General features: G+C 55.7%; 1 protein-coding gene across 3 annotated transcripts; it reads left to right on the top strand.

Annotated features, from left to right (window-relative positions):
• Positions 1–4566: 4566 nt before the first annotated feature.
• LOC102444856 (selenide, water dikinase 2) lies at positions 4567–14583 on the top strand. Of its 3 annotated transcripts, none has more exons than XM_075916583.2 (8): positions 4567–4841; positions 5521–5624; positions 5948–6055; positions 10962–11116; positions 12278–12368; positions 12614–12713; positions 13002–13214; positions 13769–14583. In XM_075916583.2, exons 1-8 carry the CDS (start codon positions 4610–4612, stop codon positions 13891–13893), a joined length of 1128 nt encoding a protein of 375 aa, XP_075772698.1. In that variant the 5' UTR covers positions 4567–4609; the 3' UTR covers positions 13894–14583. The 3 variants fall into 3 exon arrangements, with proteins under 3 accessions (XP_075772698.1, XP_075772699.1, XP_075772696.1); XM_075916581.2 differs by having other exon boundaries at positions 4568–4841; positions 13737–14583; XM_075916584.2 differs by lacking the exon at positions 5948–6055 and having other exon boundaries at positions 13737–14583.
• The last annotated feature ends 2354 nt before the right edge of the window (positions 14584–16937 follow it).

Here is a 16937-nt window from a genome sequence, read left to right as displayed (position 1 = left end):
AATCTCTCACACGGCAGCTTGCTCAGGTGTCTCATCAAATGACACACATGAGCAAAAGGGGGGTGGCCTCACAGATCCTAAAACAATGGTACGCCCCAGGCGTGCACCTAGAAGCTGTCAAGAATATCTAATTCATGTGTGATTTGTAAGCAGTTTAATGTTGCAGGAGGCCCACAGGCTAGCAGCCACACAGAAAGAAGAAACCTAGACATAAAATGACGGTTAGGAGAGCTTGAACCTGCAGGTAAAGGAAGCCCTCCCAGTACCTACTGATGTACCGTGCCACAACATCCAACCAGGCGACTACGTGTTCGTGAAGGGACATCGCAGAAAGAATTCCCTGACAGCCCAGTGGAAAGGACCGTTCCAATTGCTGTTCATCACCCACACAGCAGTAAAGGTGAAGGAGGGCCCCTCGTGGATCCACGCAAGTCATGTATGCCGAACTGCAGATCCAACAGAGCTGATTGACCCCGTCACCCAGGACCCCTCCCTGGAGGAATCACCTGAGGACGAGGTTCAGCGGACCGAGGCGGCAGACTCTCAAACCAGACTGTTACCAAACCGGCCTCCACCAGGAGCTTCGAGGTACAACCTGAGAGGTAGGACTGTACCAGCAAAGACCTACAGGTGAGCCTGGCGCCCTGTAGCTCTCACAAAGGGAAATCCATTCCAGTATTGAGTGAACTAAGAGACTACGAAATCTCGAAGAGTGCCTGCAGAGGCAAGCCAAACAATACTAACTGATTAAGTTTAGTTAAAAGACTGCTTTGCTAGTTGCTAGATAATTACTATATTATTATTATTATCCTTTCTACTTTAGAAATTTAAGATACTATAATAGGATGAGGATTGTTTTCCTTCTTTTAGTAGTCAGAATAGCCTTAGTGTATAACTTTCCCCACCCTTATTGGGAAGCCCTGCAAAAGGTTGTGTCCCTCACCAATACAAGTGACTGTTGGATATGTGAACAGCTTATAATAGGCTCTGAAGGCCTTTTACCATTGCAGTTTATCCCAACTCCTGCCTCCCTGTGGACCAGACCCCTAAAATTCAGATTTACTGGTAGTCAGTACTCTACAGGAGAGCGGGAGTGGGTAGATGCCCAGAATGATAACACTGTGCCAGAAGTACATAGTCATGGGGGGGAACAGGCAGATTTGGCATAAAAATCTGATTGCCTCAGAGATTCCCCTTACTCAAGCATTACATCCATCAGGGACTATGTTTCCATTGTGTTTTGAAAGCAAAATTGGCACTGGTAAAGATCTGGGGTTGAATGGGCAGTGGGTCATTTACCCAGCAGATAAAGAAAAACCTCCCTCTAAGATGAGACTTCATCCTAGCAAAAGAAGAATACCTAAGAATGTCCAGAATAAACTTTGAGTAATACTCCAATAGGAGTATTAAAGGGGGGAATTGTGGGGAAAATCAAATAACTCCAATTGTGTCTAAGGGGGGACTGTGCAGAAATCATAACTTTCTAAAAGAAAACTGCTGTAAGGGTTAAAAAGTTTTCCAGGCCTCTCTCCCTGTATCAAAGTGAAATCAAATTAACTCTAATCAAAGACCCTTATGAATGACTATCTCAAATTCATGGATACTCCTAGTCTGTCACAAATTATCATGTAAACTCTTATCTTTGTCACAGTTTGCCTTGTAGACTCCTCCACTCAAGTTCTCATGTGGCTTTGTACTGTAAAAACTTACTTCTAGCACTCCTGGGGTGAACAGAAGTCTCAGAGTACTTCTGCTGAGACTTTGATATGTTAAAGAAGAACAATCCACAACTGAACTGTCTAAGCATTCTGTATATAGGATACCTGAATCTGTCTGTGAGGGCTGCTGCTTCACTCTTGGAAGTGACAGCCTGCATGCATGCATCATAAAGTTTTCTCTTCTAGGGTTCTCTCCTGCCTCACTGATTTGACCTCCGGCCTCGAACCCTTCTGGGGGCTCTGTACCCCAGGGGAGCGAGATTTCCCCCTCAGACTCCTTCTCTGGATGGTGCAAAAAGATGCAATGAATCCAAGAGATCCCCCTTCTGAGTCTGGGAACAGGAGTGCCAAGGGGGGGAGGGGCGTCCCTTCGATCTGAAGCCTCAATGGCAGAAGTTCTCTTTTGGCCTCCCTCACTGCAGGCCTCCGTCTGGTATCTGGCCAGCCCGGTTCTTGCTCTACAGCAGGGCTGAGCTTCTGGCCCTGAGAGCCTCGTGCCTGCAGAGTGGGAGGCCAGTGAGCGTGTCTGGAAGTAGCCTGCTGAGAGGCAGGCAGGGAATGGGCCTTGGGAGGGAAGGCCAGATCCTGAAGAGGAAAAGAAGTAACAGGAGAGGAAGGGGATGGGGAGAATGTCTTGCACAGCATCCCTACAGAGAACAGCTCGCTTGCACTAGCAGGGACTTGAACCCTGGACCCTCCTAGCAAAAAGCCAGCTGCGCTACCAACTGAGCTAGCTAGGCTCACCTGTGGAGGGCTCATACTGTGGGGTGGGAGGGAGCCCCTAGAGAGGAAAAGGTGACTGCAACACAGGATACCACACCTATAGGGTTACCACGTGTCCGGTACTGACTGGACAGTTCAGTATTTTCGCCTCCTGCCCGGTAAAAAAATTCAGAAAATACCCAACACCTGAAACGTCCCCGTGGTATTTTCTGATTTTTTCCCGGCCAGGAGGCGAACATCCCAGGCGCTTACCTGGTTCCACATGGGTGCTGTCCGACCTGGCGCAGGGAGACAAGATGGTGGGCTGGCAGCCTGTTAGGACCAAAAAGCCTCAAAAGCATTTCTGAAAGGGGGAAAGCTGGCTTCCTGCACGTACCAGCTCCCACCTCCCCCCACCCCATGCTACTGCCTCTGATACAGAGGCAGCAAGGAGAGAAGTATGAGTAGTCAACAGGACTAACCGATAAGACCAGGCTTATCGGTAATTGTGTAGTCGATTACACATCAACAGCAACTAATTGACTCATTGACTCCACATAAGGGAAAGTTTATCTGATAGTTGACACACTAGTTGAGGGGTGCTGGTGGGTGCCTGCTTAAAAGGTTTCCTCCCAGGGGAGTGGGTGGGCGCTTCCCCTTTGAAATGCACAGGGCAGGGCTCTTGTACACTTCAAAGGCGGACCACAGAAGTTCTTATCGACTAATTCCGTGGTCCCCAACATGGCGCCCGCGGGGGCATTTCCATGCGCCCGCCAGGTGCTCAGGGCTGGCCTGGCCCCGGGCGCATGGCGGGGGGAGCGCCGGCCCCGGGCGCGCGGCGCTGGGCGGGGGGAGCGCCGGCCCCGGGCGCGCGGCGCTGGGCGGGGGGAGCGCCGGCCCCGGGCGCGCGGCGCTGGGCGGGGGGAGCGCCGGCCCCGGGCGGGGCGCGCCGGCCCCAGGCGCACGGCGCTGGGCGGGGGGAGCGCCGGCCCCGGGCGCGCGGCGCTGGGCGGGGGGAGCGCCGGCCCCGGGCGGGGGGAGCGCCGGCCCCGGGCGGGGGGAGCGCCGGCCCCGGGCGCGCGGCGCTGGGCGGGGGGAGCGCCGGCCCCGGGCGGGGGGAGCGCCGGCCCCGGGCGGGGGGAGCGCCGGCCCCGGGCGGGGGGAGCGCCGGCCCCGGGCGCGCGGCGCTGGGCGGGGGGAGCGCCGGCCCCGGGCGCGCGGCGCTGGGCGGGGGGAGCGCCGGCCCCGGGCGCGTGCTGCTGGGCGGGGGGAGCGCCGGCCCCGGGCATGCGGCGCTGGGCGGGGGGAGCGCCGCCCCCGGGCATGTGGCTATGGGGGGGGCCGCCCCCGGGGCGCAAGTGTCCCCGCCCCTGGCGCCTGGCGGGCGAACGGCCACGCCCCCTGGCGCCCGACAACCTGGAAAGGTTGGGGACCACTGGACTAATTGATGGAAATATCATCAACTATTCGATTAGGAGCCACATGAAAAACGCAACGATCACGAGCACCGCTGCGGACTCTGCCCAGCCACTGCAGGGGCCTGGCCCAGGACCAGGCAGGGACTCGGGCTGCAGCCGCGCTCGTCGCACAGCGGGAGAGTCCGAGCCGCCTGCGCTGGGTTCCAGAGGGGCGGGTTAGGAGCGAACCCTCGACTCCTAGCAGCCCCTTGCTGCCTCTGGGCCCCTCCCAGTTCCCGCGGGATCTCACCCAGCTCTGCCCCGTCTCGCCCAGTTCCCGCGGGATCTCACCCAGCTCTGCCCCGTCTCGCCCAGTTCCCGCGGGATCTCACCCAGCTCTGCCCCGTCTCGCCCAGTTCCCGCGGGATCTCACCCAGCTCTGCCCCGTCTCGCCTAGTTCCCGCGGGATCTCACCCAGCTCTGCCCCGTCTCGCCCAGTTCCCGCGGGATCTCACCCAGCTCTGCCCCGTCTCGCCCAGTTCCCGCGGGATCTCACCCAGCTCTGCCCCGTCTCGCCCAGTTCCCGCGGGATCTCACCCAGCTCTGCCCCGTCTCGCCCAGTTCCCGCGGGATCTCACCCAGCTCTGCCCCGTCTCGCCCAGTTCTCGCGGGATCTCACCCAGCTCTGCCCCGTCTCGCCCAGTTCTCGCGGGATCTCGGCAGGCCGCGTCCCGTCCTCGTGTGATCGCGCTCGCTCAGCTCTCGCGAGATTTGACGCGCTCGGGCTGTGAGATGGCGGCGCCGCCTGGCTCCCCCTCAGCCGTGCCGGCCGCGACCCTGGGGCCGCCCGGCTACCGTCCCTTCGCGCCCGAGGCGCTGGGCCTGGCCCCCGGCTGGCGCCTCACGGGCTTTGGGGAGCTGCGCGGCTGAGGCTGCAAAGTCCCGCAGGAGACGCTGCTCAGGCTCCTGGCGGGGCTGGGCGGGGCCGCGCCCGGGGGGGGCGAGCCGGGAGCGCCCGCGCTGGGTGAGCGGGGGGGCGGGATGTTGGGGTGAAGAAAGGGGCCGGAGGAGCTGGGGGACCGGGGAGGCCGGGGGAGCTGGGGGACCAGGCCGGGGGAGCTGGGGGACCAGGGCGGGGGGGCTGGGAGCAGGGGGACCGGGGGAGGCCGGGGGGGCTGGGAGCTGGGGGACCAGGCCGGGGGAGCTGGGGGACCAGGGGGGGGGGGGGAGCTGGGGGACCGGGGAGGCCGGGGGAGCTGGGGGACCAGGCCGGGGGAGCTGGGGGACCGGGGAGGCCGAGGGAGCTGGGGGACCAGGGCGGGGGGGGCCGGGGGACCGGGGGGCCGGGCGGGGGGGGCCGGGGAGGCCGGGGGAGCTGGGGGGGAGGGGCGGGGAGGGGCCAGGGAGCTGGGGGACCAGGGCGGGGGGGCCGAGGGAGGCCTGGGGGGCTGGGAGCTGGGGGACCAGGGAGGCCGGGGGGACTGGGAGCTAGGGGACCAGGGCGGGGGGGGGGGGGGGGGGCTGAGGGAGCTGGGGGACCAGGGAGGCCGAGGGGGCTCGGAGCTGGGGGACCAGGCGGGGGGGCTGGGAGCTGGGGGAGAGAGCTGACCTGGGGGTTGCAGTGGGGAGAGGCAGGGGGGGGCTGAAGGCTCTATGGGAATGGGGTAGGAGCTGGTGTAAAAAACTCCATCTCCTGCTCACAGGCATAGGGATGGATTCCTGTGTCATCCCCCTCCGGCATGGGGGCCTTTCCCTTGTGCAGACCACAGACTTCTTCTACCCGCTGGTTGAGGATCCCTACATGATGGTACGATGGTTCCAGACGGGTAGAGAAAGGGGGCAAGTAATGCGAGAGCCAGGGACTGGTTTGCAATGAAGAGCTCATGGGAGGTGCACTGTGACTTGGAGCTTGGGAAATGGGGCCCCTGCAGAGAACAGGCTTTGGTGCAGAGCCAGTGGGGCAGGAAATGGGCCCTAGGGGGCATCTTGAGGCTCAGATCCCAGGAGGCTTTCTGCCCACAGGGTACACGTGTCCTGTTGGAGGTGGGGAAGCAGCACATGTGATCTGGACTCAGAGCCTGAGGCAGGGAAGGTAGGCTCCTGGGGTAATCTCGCATGCCTGTGTTCCAGGGCCGCATTGCCTGTGCCAATGTGCTGAGTGATCTTTACGCCATGGGCATCACCGAGTGCGACAATATGCTGATGCTGTTGAGTGTCAGCCAGAAAATGACTGATGAGGTGAGGCTGGGATGTCAAGGAGACAGGTCTCCTATGTGTTGGGGTCACTGGCCTTCTCGGCTGTGATGGGTGGGCTCAGAATCCTGGCACTGTTGGTGTAGGCTGTATTGGATGCTCTCTGGCAAGAGAGCTGGAAGGACTGTTACCTGCACAAATTTCTCTATCCCTTCCACACTTTAGGGAGACACACCTTTACCCAGTTCCTAGGGCTCAGGGCGCATCTTCCTTCGGGTTGGCAGGATCTTTAGCCAGCCTTACATAGTAATATTCTTATCTTCTATTTATTGATAATTCCCAAACAAGCAGAATACACATGCTCACCAATCCTGAGAGAGGCAGACTTTCCCTCTTGGCCAGGCAATATCAGTCTTTCTGGATCTTAGCTGCTGCATGTCATGGTCGTGCAGGAGAGTCCTGGGAGCTCTGGGCTTAGGCTGTGTCTCGGAGGTGAGTTCGTCTTCCAGGTCTTCCCCCTTCTTCTTGGTCTTCCTTTGGTCTTCTTCTGTTACTTCCGATCTTCCTGGTCTTCTTCTTGGACCCCAGTTTATATAATGAAACCTGAGTCCTGCTTAGCTATACCATAACCAATTATTTTAGTATAATTTTACTAACCAATCATAACAAAATTACCTAACCAATCATACCCTACCACCTTAATTGATTTACACCTAGCAAAATTAATTATACAGCAGACAGAAACAGTTATAAACCAGAGATCACACAGTCAAACAATAGGAAAGTGTAATGACAATAATCATAGAATGAGGATTCCACAACCTCAAGTATTGATAAGCAGTTTCTTGCCAGACAGAATGACGTTATTTAAGTTTTCTTTACCCATCTTGAGAGCTGTTTCTTTATCTGGTGACAGTGGGGGAGCTTTCAGGACAAAATCCCCTTCTCACAGCTTGGTGTGACACTATTTTAATACAATTTAGATGGAATGTGAGTATGTGACTCTAGACCAGCGTTTCCCAAACTATGGTCCGCGGCCCGGTACCGGGCTGCAGAAAAAAAATGCCGGGCCTCAGCGGTCCTGGTGGCTGCTGGCCCTTAGGCCGATGGACCCATCTGGTCGAATCGGGCCTCGCACCCCTACACCCGGAAGTGCCGGTGAGTTAAGAGCCAGGCCCTGCTCCAGCGCTATGTGGAGCTGGGTCTCTCCCCAGCTTTGCCTGGAGCGGGCCCCGCCCCCGCGCGTCCTCTCCGGCCCCGCCCCCAGAGTGTCCCCTCGTCCCTGGATGTCTCTGCCGCGCGCGGCTCCTCCTCGCCGCCTGCCACCCATGCGCAGCGTTGCACATGGGCGGGGAGGATGTGACGTCACGGCCCGGGGTTTTGAAACCCGCACGTGGCGGGGCCTGGCTGGCTCCGGGTTCGACCTCCGGGGCCTGAGCGCGGACCCCAGCCCCGCAACGGGGAAAGAGAAGGTGGGAACTTGCTCGTGCAGCGGCGAGGAAAGGAGAGGGGTGGAGAAAGGGGTGGAAGGAGAAGGGGCTTGGGAGGGAAAGGCACCAAGGGACAGGGGTGCGGGAGAGAGAGACAAATGCCAGGGGGCCAAGTGCAGACCATGAGGGAAAGGGCAGGAGGGGAGGTGTCAGTGGGGGGGGGGGATAGGGGGATGCTGGGAGAGGAGAGGGGAAGGGCGCTGGAGGGGGAGGTGCTGGCAGAAGGCTTGAAAGAAGGGGTGGGCATGAGGAAAGTCAGGATGGAACAAATTGTGTGTGAGGGCCCAGAGGGGCAGGAGGGGAATGGGGCAGAGACTGGTGAGGGGGTGGGTATTAGGGGAAAAGGAGGCATCAGGAGGGTGCAGGGCTAAGGGAAGGTGCAGGTGCCAGGGGATTCTGGGGTGAGGGAGGAGGGGAGAGCTGGCCACCGGAAGCAGAACTGGACGGGGGAATCAGGGCAGGCTGGGGATATTGAGGGGCTGGTGGAAGCAGGGCTGCCGGGGGGTGCGAGGTTGGGGGCAGGGAGCTGGCCGGGGAAGATGTGGGTGGGGTGGGAGAAGTGGCCGCTGGAAGGAGGGCTGGACGCAGGCAGCGGGGCTGGCCAAGGGAGATTGGGAGGAAAAGCGGGGGAGAACTGGCTGACAGGGAGGGGGTTGGGGGAAGTGGGGCTGGCCAGAGGCGTAGCAAGGGGAGCAGAGGGGAGGAATGAATCGGCCTGCAGGGAGTGGGACTGACCCGACCCCGTTCCCCTCTCCCCCCCTTCCCCCCACAAAGCACGAGTTAGTCTGGCACAGGGATTCTACTGTTGTCCTGTGTCGTCCCCCCCTCCCCCCCCCACACAAACCCCTCGACTAGTTGCGAACTATCTGGCTGGTAGACACACTCATGCAGCCTGAGCACATTTACCAGCCAGGCAGTTTGAAACTACAAACTGATACATCTAGAAATAATACAACTTACCTACCAAGAAAATACCAGACATGTTATATGTCTGGTATTTTCTTCGTTTGTTTTTCATTTGTTTATATTTTGGGGCTGCAAAAAGCAGAACTGAAAAAAAAGGGTTCCAATTAAAGTAAAAAGTTTGGGAAACCCTGGTCTAACCAGCTTTCTGTCTGTCTTACAGCCCATTTATCCAATCCATATTCATTAACTTGCTGGCAAGAATATTGTGGGTGACCATATCAAAAGCTTTGCTAAAGCTGGCACTGGGAGATTTGGGAGGACCAGAAACAACTTATTTGAATATTCATAATTTGATTAATGAATATGAAAATATGCAAATGAACATTACTGGTCCTCCAAAAGTTCGTGAATGGATTTACTGGTCCCCGTGTAGCTAATGCTGCTGCTCTTCAGTCTGACTGCCAATATGGCTTCAGGCCTTCCATCATGGTTACAGAAAAACCATATTATTACAACTGTACAGAGAAGGGTTTATAGAGCGAAACAGCTGCTGCCCCGGAGCTGGCAACCTGATAGTGCCTCTGCTCTGCAAGGTGCAGCTCAAGTTTCCAGGCCTTGAGTTCCAATCCTGGAGATAGTGGGGAAGGTCTTTATCCTTCCTGCAAGAGCCCTGTGGGCCCTGAAATACCCTGGTGTTGGAGAGGGAAGGGGAGAAGCTTCCTGATGGGATACCGAGCTTTCCCCTGCATCTTAGAGGCATAACTGGGCAGCATCTCCTGTCAGTATGAGTCCACGGCTGACGCCTGTGTCAAAGACCTTTGCATGGGGTTTAGACTCCATGGCGTTGCTAGTCCCTCACTGGGCCTGTTTTCTCTCTACAACTCTGCTGTGGGCCTTTTCTGTCTTTCTGTGGAAAAGAAGGCCAAAGAGAGAGAACAAGACTGTAGGGAGACGATGCTGGGGCAACAAAGGGATTATCATGCAGACAGTGAAGGGGGTGAGCAGGAGGAACATATGGGTATGCTGAGAAATAAAGTAAGGAAACGACCAACCCCCAGATGTTTGTTACCACAGAACTTTGGTTGCTTTCCGGAACATGGAGATAGGGTAGCCTAGACTTCCACTTTCTAATGCTGGGATTTCAAATTAGCCTATCAGCACAGCTTTGGCTCAGCAGTGCCCTAGCATGCTGAGTACAACCATACTGCTGCTCTAGATGTCACAGCGCTCATGAATTTAGCAGCATAAAGTCCAACACCTTCTCTTTTCTAGGACAAAGCTCAGGCTTGGGTCAGATGCACAGAACAGGCTTTACATGGAGATGCAGATCCAGTTCCACCCAAACAGCTCTTTGCTGCCACCCCTTCACTCCTGCTGTGAGGGCCCTGTCTGATCCATTGATTTCACTTACCTTCACTGAGCCAAGGAGCCGTGGTAGTGTGTGCCCCCAAGTTAATTGTCTCTGTGGTGTGGGTGGAAGACGGCGGACAATGCCCCTGTGCACCTCTCTTGTCTCAGACTGAAGAACTCAGCACTGAACTGAGGCATTCCTCAAGGTTCATGGGCAGCTGTTCTCAGCAGGGTGCCTGCTCTGCCAATGTGCTCCAGCAGACTCACCCACCACTTAGCTCAGCTGCGCCTCATGCAGAAGTGTAGGGAAATGTGGTGATTCAAATTGGAAACAAAACACACCGTGGCAGGTTCCCTGTGGTTATTGCCAGCTCCAGGGAGAGAAGATGTAAAATTGTGTTGGAGTACCACGTTCCTTTGTATTTCCTGGTGGTCAGTGGCTATAGCCACTTGCCAAGTTGTGGAAATGAGCAAGGCATTTTGGCCTTGACGTTAAAGCATTGAGTTTGTTGCCCTGCAATTACAGCATGTCTCATCCTCCCACTGCTTGGTGCAGCTCAGCAGAGAGGCTCGTTACACTGTGCAGTAAAGTAAATAACTCCTCTGACCATTGTGTCAGCGGTCGGTGCTCCAGGCCCCAGACCTATTTGTCAAGCCCCAGTTAGCACTGTGGTTGATGTCAAAGGGGTTGCCTTCATTCTGTTAGGACGCTGAACTAGATCAGCATCTCCACCATGTACTGTTTGTTCCAGTGTGCTCTCAAGAAAACAGAATAAGCTCCATTCTGCCAAGACTGCTTATCCTCACTTTGTTCTGAAAATGCTTCCTTACCTTCTTGCCTCACTCTGGGAGAATGCCCTGCCATATTTGCATATTTTCCAGCCTTTCAAGTCCTTCTGATTTCCTGATGAAATTCTGCTTTGTGACCTTTGGCTGTAGGTGTGAGCTCATCTGCATTGTCAGTCAGGTCCTGTTGCATGTGGGCCCTTCACAGCAGCATTCTTTTTCATTCCTCCTATCGATTCGCTTTCTGTGAATGCCAAAGTGTTGCCAGAGCCTAAGCCCTGTTCCTCAGCTGCTGTTCTTTTGCTGTTGTCTCACAGCCCTGGCTTCCCTGAAGCACACCCTGTCCTAGAGTACTGGGCCCTGAGCTACTAGTAGCCAGCCTGCTGGCTGTTTCCTGATCTGTGTTCTCACCTCTTCAGGAGCGTGAAAAGATCATGCCACTGATAATCAAAGGCTTCCGGGACGCCGCAGAGGATGGTGGGACATCAGTAACAGGCGGACAGACTGTGTTGAATCCCTGGATCATTGTTGGGGGTGTTGCTACAGTGGTGTGTCAGCCCAACGAATTCATCATGTAAGTGAGGAGCGGTGATGCTAGACCCTAAGTTACTGAGCAAGGGGCAGCCTAATGTGCCAGAGGTGCCCGGTGGGCAGGATGACCTGAGACATGCACAGTGCTACTGCACATTGGGTGGATATATTTGAAAATATCCACCCAGTGTGCAGTAGCAGTCCAAAAAGCAAACAATGTTAGTAATCATTAAGAAGGGGATAGAGAATAAGACAGCCCACATCTTTAATGCTGTGTGCAGATGTGGTCACTTCATCTCAGAAGGGCAGAATAAGTGTTAGGAGTTTGTAATAGCTGCCATATGAGGAGAGATTAATAAGACTGAGACTTTTCTGCTTAGAAAAGAGGAGACTGAAAGGGGGCCATAATAGATTTCTATAAAATCATGGCTGGTGTGGAGAAAGTGAATAAGGAAAAGTTACCTACTTGTTCCCATAACACAAGAACTAGGGGTCACCAAATGAAATGAATGGGCAGCAGATTTAAAATAAAAGGAAGTATTTCTTCATGCAACGCACAGTCCATCTGTGGAACTCCTTGCCTGTGAAGGGCAGGATTTTAAGGAGGTTCAATAAAGAGTTAGATGAATTCATGGAGGATAGGTCCATCAATGGCTATTAGCCAGGATGAGCAGGGATGGTGTCCCTAGCCTCTGTTTGCCAGAAGCTGGGAATGGTGAGTGGGGAGGGATCACTTGATGATTCCCTGTTCTGTTCACTCCCTCTGGGGCACCTGGCACTGGCCACTGTTGGGAGGACATTGAGCTAGACTGACCTTTGGTCTGACCCAGTATAGGCTGTATGCCAGTCACTATGCAATCCCTGGATCCAGACCCTGAGAGACCATGCTTTATATGAGGATAAGCATGGCAGCTGTCTGGGTTTTCAGGTTCCAGCCCCCCTGTTTCCCACTGTGGTCTCTTGAGTCGAAAGCTTTGTAGTTCAGTCTCCTGGAGAGATGTCTGTGCCTTCGGGAAACTATGCAATCAGTGGGCAGTGTTGCAGGGAAGCAGTTTCAAAACAGACAGCATCCGTTATTCATCTGGGCTCTGATTCTGGAGAGCTCTTGGATCAGCATGGAAAAGCCACGCTCCTCAGAACATAGCGGTGGCTGTAGGGCACAGCCAGGTGTGATTCTCTCAGTTGACAGATGTCTCCATTTCAGGCCAGACAGTGCGGTTCCTGGAGACGTGCTGGTGCTGACCAAGCCACTAGGCACACAGGTGGCTGTCAGCGCTCATCAGTGGTTGGATAACGTACGTATTCGCCTGTTGTCATTGCCCTATTATGCTTGAGCACCCTGCAGCAGGGAGAGGCAAAGGGGGTCAGGATTGAGGATCTGTTATGGGAGAGGGCCCTCCACCTCCAATCCTAGCACCCAGCAGGTAGAACATCCACAAGATAGGCAACAGACCTTGCTTGGGGACCCTCTGTGGTAGATGGAGGCTATTAAGCCCCCAGGGATGCAGGCCTGGGTGACTCTTACTCGTTTCTCTTCTAGCTTGAGCGGTGGAATAAGATTAAGCTGGTGGTGTCCAAAGAGGAGGTGGAGCAGGCCTACCAGGAAGCTATGTTCAGTATGGCCATGCTGAACCGGACAGGTAGGCAACTCTTGCTGGTGGGAGTAGCACCTAGCAGTAGCTGGGCCGAGCTGGTGGCAGCAGGGCCTGTCGCTATCTGGAGCTGGTAATCGGAGTGGTCACAGCTCCCTTGCTTGTGAGCTCAGAAGTTAAGTTAAGCAGCGTGATATGGGGGTCGGTGCTTGGCAGGGAGTCCTTGGGGGACCCCTCTACCCGCATTTATCTCCCAGACTCTGGCCTGAGAGGAACAGGGGTTAGCAATGCAGCACCTCTGGTCAGCTTGTAAGTGCCTTTCCTCCCCTGCCACAGCTGCCAGCTTGATGCACACTTTCAACGCTCATGCTGCCACCGACATCACAGGCTTCGGCATCCTAGGACATGCCCAGAACCTAGCCAAGCAGCAGCGCAGCGAGGTCTCTTTTGTCATCCACAACCTGCCCATCATTGCCAAGATGGCTGCCATCAGCAAGGCTTGTGGGAACCGCTTTGGGCTGCTGCAGGGGACATCCCCAGAGACATCAGGTAGGCAGTGAGCCAGGGGCATAGGGAAATGGCTCTCATATCATCTGGCCTGGGCAGGGAAGGCTGCTGGGACAGTTTGCAGCTCAGAAGCTGAGTGTGTCTTGGTGAAGCTGGGACAAGACAAGTGGCGTTGATCCTGGGGCTACTGGTGACCAGAATGGTGGGGCCTGGGAGGGAGGGAGAGAGAGAGAGAGGCATGGGGCTAACCTGGCAGAGCGGAATCTGATACCCTCTTGTTCTAACATTGATCAACTCTACCCACCAGACTGGCTGCCAGGCCAAAGAGGCCAGTGCCCGCCTGTCACCCTGGTAGCTGTGCATGCTGCACAGCATCCACCATAAGCTTACTGTGTGGGCTGGGGAACAGCTTCCATCCCTTTCTTGGCTGCTTGGATTGCCCCATGGTGGAAGGGCTCAGGGGGCCAACTGGAGCCCTCCCCCCATAACTGCTGCTGATGTAGTAGTTGGGTTTGGGGGTGAATTGATACCCTTCCCCTTGAGTGGCCCTGTCCCTTTCTGCAGGGGGGCTGCTAATCTGCCTGCCCCGGGAGCAGGCTGCCCGTTTCTGTGCAGAAATCAAGTCTCCCAAATATGGGGAGGGGCACCAAGCCTGGATTATCGGCATCGTGGAGAAGGGGAACCAGACCGCGCGCATCATCGACAAGCCGCGCATCATTGAAGTGACCCCCCGGGGCGCCACAGCCTCCCCCCAGGATAACAACTCCAGCGCCAGCCCCGAAGCAGCCTCGTGAGATGGCAAAGCCTCCTTCCCTTGGACACTATAGGCTGTGCCCGCAGATACGGGGCAGCAGAGCTGGCTGGTGTCTTGGCTTTGGGAATGGGGATGCTGTGCCATCCTTGCCTGGTGTTGATCTTCCTGCCCAGCTGGAAGCAGCACCAGCTAAGACAGCTCTCCTTCCCAAGGCCAAGGTGGCCGAGGCAAGGCCCTTCTGAACTGCACCTGAGCTATGTCCCACCGCTGCCTCCCCCACAGGCTGATCCAAGGAGAAAGGTGGCGAATTGATTCCTGGGGGGACCCGAGTTAGTTAGTTCTTGGGGAGAAATGCAGGTGATTCACAACTGCAGGTAATTTCTGACTGGAATTATTTATTGAAATATTGTGATGAGCCCTTGTGCTTGCCCAGCCTTTGTTCAGACTGAGCAGCTGGTACAAAGACTGGGAGGTTGGGTTCAGCCATGTGGCTGGGCATGTGCCCTTGCTCTCTTCAATGAAGCTCTTCCCCTTAAACCCCCCATGGGGCTAGGAGGAGTTGAGGACCCCCAGAGGGCAGGGCCTCATTCAGCCAGGTGGATTGGTTCTTGGGTTGTAAATTCCTGGTGATTTGTTCAATAAATGCCAATTTCTAGATGTCTGTGGTGGTCAATTCGCAAGGAAGGGGCATGCACATGCTGCACCTACTCGGTTCCTGGACACCCTGTGCAGAGGGCTGCCAGAACTGGCACTGTCCCACCAGGGCAGGTGGGGGGCGTGCATGTCAGCCACTGCTCTGGAAGTTAATGTAGAATCACTGCTGATCAGCTCTGCCTCCCTCTGTAAATGCAGAGGCCAGGGCAGCTTTACAGAATGATGGGGGTCACTTGGAAAGCTGGGGCCACTGGCCAGACAGTGCAGGGGAGAGTGCCCAAGGGCCATGTGCATGCAAAGGTGGGAACGTGCAGCAAATGGGGTGGGCCTGGAGCTGCCAAGTGATTTTGGGGGGTGGCTTCTTGGTTTGGCCTTTTGAGCACACTTTGCAAATGGATTCTTGGGACGGAGATGGAGGAGGGGAGAAAAGGAGCCCTTCCCCCCCAAACAATGAACCTGGGAATCAAGCTCTGCCGAGGTAGGGGTGTAGTCTCGTAGTCTATTTCAGGGAGGGCTGTAGGGGATGGGGATGGTTGACTGGTGTGTTCAAGTGAGGTGATAGTAGCAGCTGGTGTCTGACGGAGATTGGTGTTTCTGAAGGTGGAGAAGAAATTCATAAGAACAGCCATACTGGATCAGACCAAAGATCCATCTAGCCCAGTATCCCATCTGCCGATCATAGCCAATACCAGATGCCCCAGAGAGAGGGATCACAACAGGTAATCCTCATGTAATCCCCACCTCCAGAGAAACAGAGGCTAGGGACACCATTCCTACCGATCCTGGCTAATAGTCATCTAGCCTTCACTGCATCTCCTGGCAAGGAGTTCCACAGGTTGTCTGTGCACTGAGCGAAGAAAAACTTCCTTTTGTTTGTTTTAAGCCTGCTGCCTATTAATTTCATTTGGTGACCCCCAATTCTTTCATTCTCTCCCCTACTGACCCCAGGTTGCACCTGAATTCGGCTGGGGCAGAGAGCTAGGACTCCTGGGTTCTAGCCACTGCTCTGGAAAGGAGTGGGGCCTTTCCCGGCCAGTCAGTTCCTGTCAGGCTGTTCCCCACCCTGGCACTTTGAGCGCAGAAGGTGGGGGACTTTTAAAAATGCCTTGCCTCTATAGGCTTCTGCTTAAAAACTCCCCAAGGTCACAGATTCCCTGACCTTGGGTGGTATGCAAAACCCCTTTTCTGAACCCAGGAAAATGTACTTGGGAACTTTGTCCTGTGGAGTACCCTAAGCTCTTTTTCAAGCTATCTCCTGTGGAAGGGTACATGAAGTGTCATTTTAAATGGCTGACAGTCTCAGGCACATGCACAGACCCTCCTGCCCAGTAGGACACAGGAAATCAGATCATAGCATTAAAAGGAATGTGTGCTAGTTAGTGCCAGACTCTAGCAGGGAGCAAATATCTCAGTGGAAAAGGAAGCAGGGCAGAGCTGAGAGGGGAGGGTTTGCCTGCCCAAACTGAGTGTGTGGAGACAGGGCAGCACTGTAGCCCAAGAGCCTTGCAGGACTTGAGGTAATGGTGGGGGGGGGGGGAGGGTTGGCGCTAGATACTGACTCTGAACACAGGCTCTGGATTTCCTTTCTCTCAAGGCTGGAGCTCTGCTCATCCTATGGTTTCCAGCCTGCTTGCTGCCACTGGAGCAGGGCAGGCTGCAGAATGGAAATGGAGTAGAGGGGCTTGCTCATGTGCAAGGGCTGCAGGAGCACTGTCAGTCATGCACTGGACTGCAGCAAGGGGGAGCAGTCAGGGAACAGCAGCACAGTGGCTACCTGGTGAGGGGTAGAAAGTGACAGTAAGTGCTGAGTGCCTGATTGATGGGGAACCAGGAATAGCCAGTGTTGGGCCTTAAAGAGCTTTCCTCAGGAACCTGGAGCTGCTGAGGGGAGGCAAAGAGGAGACTGGCAGAGTTCCATGTAACAGCTCTAGCTCAGAGGGGCCTTCAGCTGGGTCAGACCAGCTAGGTGCGACAGCAGGATGAATGGTGCTTGCATGCAGCCTTGGAAGGCCCTCTTGAGCTCATTCCTCTCATGGCTGATGGAGGTAAATGCCTCACACCTTGGCTACAGCTGCCACTTGCAAGGGGTGCACTGCTGCTGCCAGGCCTTGGGAAGTGTCTTGCTGAAGGATTGTTATCCTCAGTGCTGGCTTATGGAAGTGTTGAGACCAGAATTCCCTTTCCAGGCCAATGCAGCAGCTAGTGATTTCTCTTTGTACTTCCTGCTGCAGAGGGGTAGCTGTGCTCAGTGGGGAGAGGCCTCTTTCGCACACAGCTGGGAGGAGAGCCCTGCATCTGCTTTGCACAGTGGGCAGGCTACATGAGGTAAAAGGCCCCAACGAAGCCAGCATTGAGGC

Source organism: Pelodiscus sinensis, chromosome 18, assembly GCF_052426305.1.
Source record: "Pelodiscus sinensis isolate ZL-2025 chromosome 18, ASM5242630v1, whole genome shotgun sequence".
In the NCBI taxonomy this organism is placed as follows: domain Eukaryota; kingdom Metazoa; phylum Chordata; order Testudines; family Trionychidae; genus Pelodiscus; species Pelodiscus sinensis.
The sequence above is the reverse complement of the archived record's forward strand: the minus strand, read 5'-3'. Positions and strand labels throughout refer to the sequence as shown.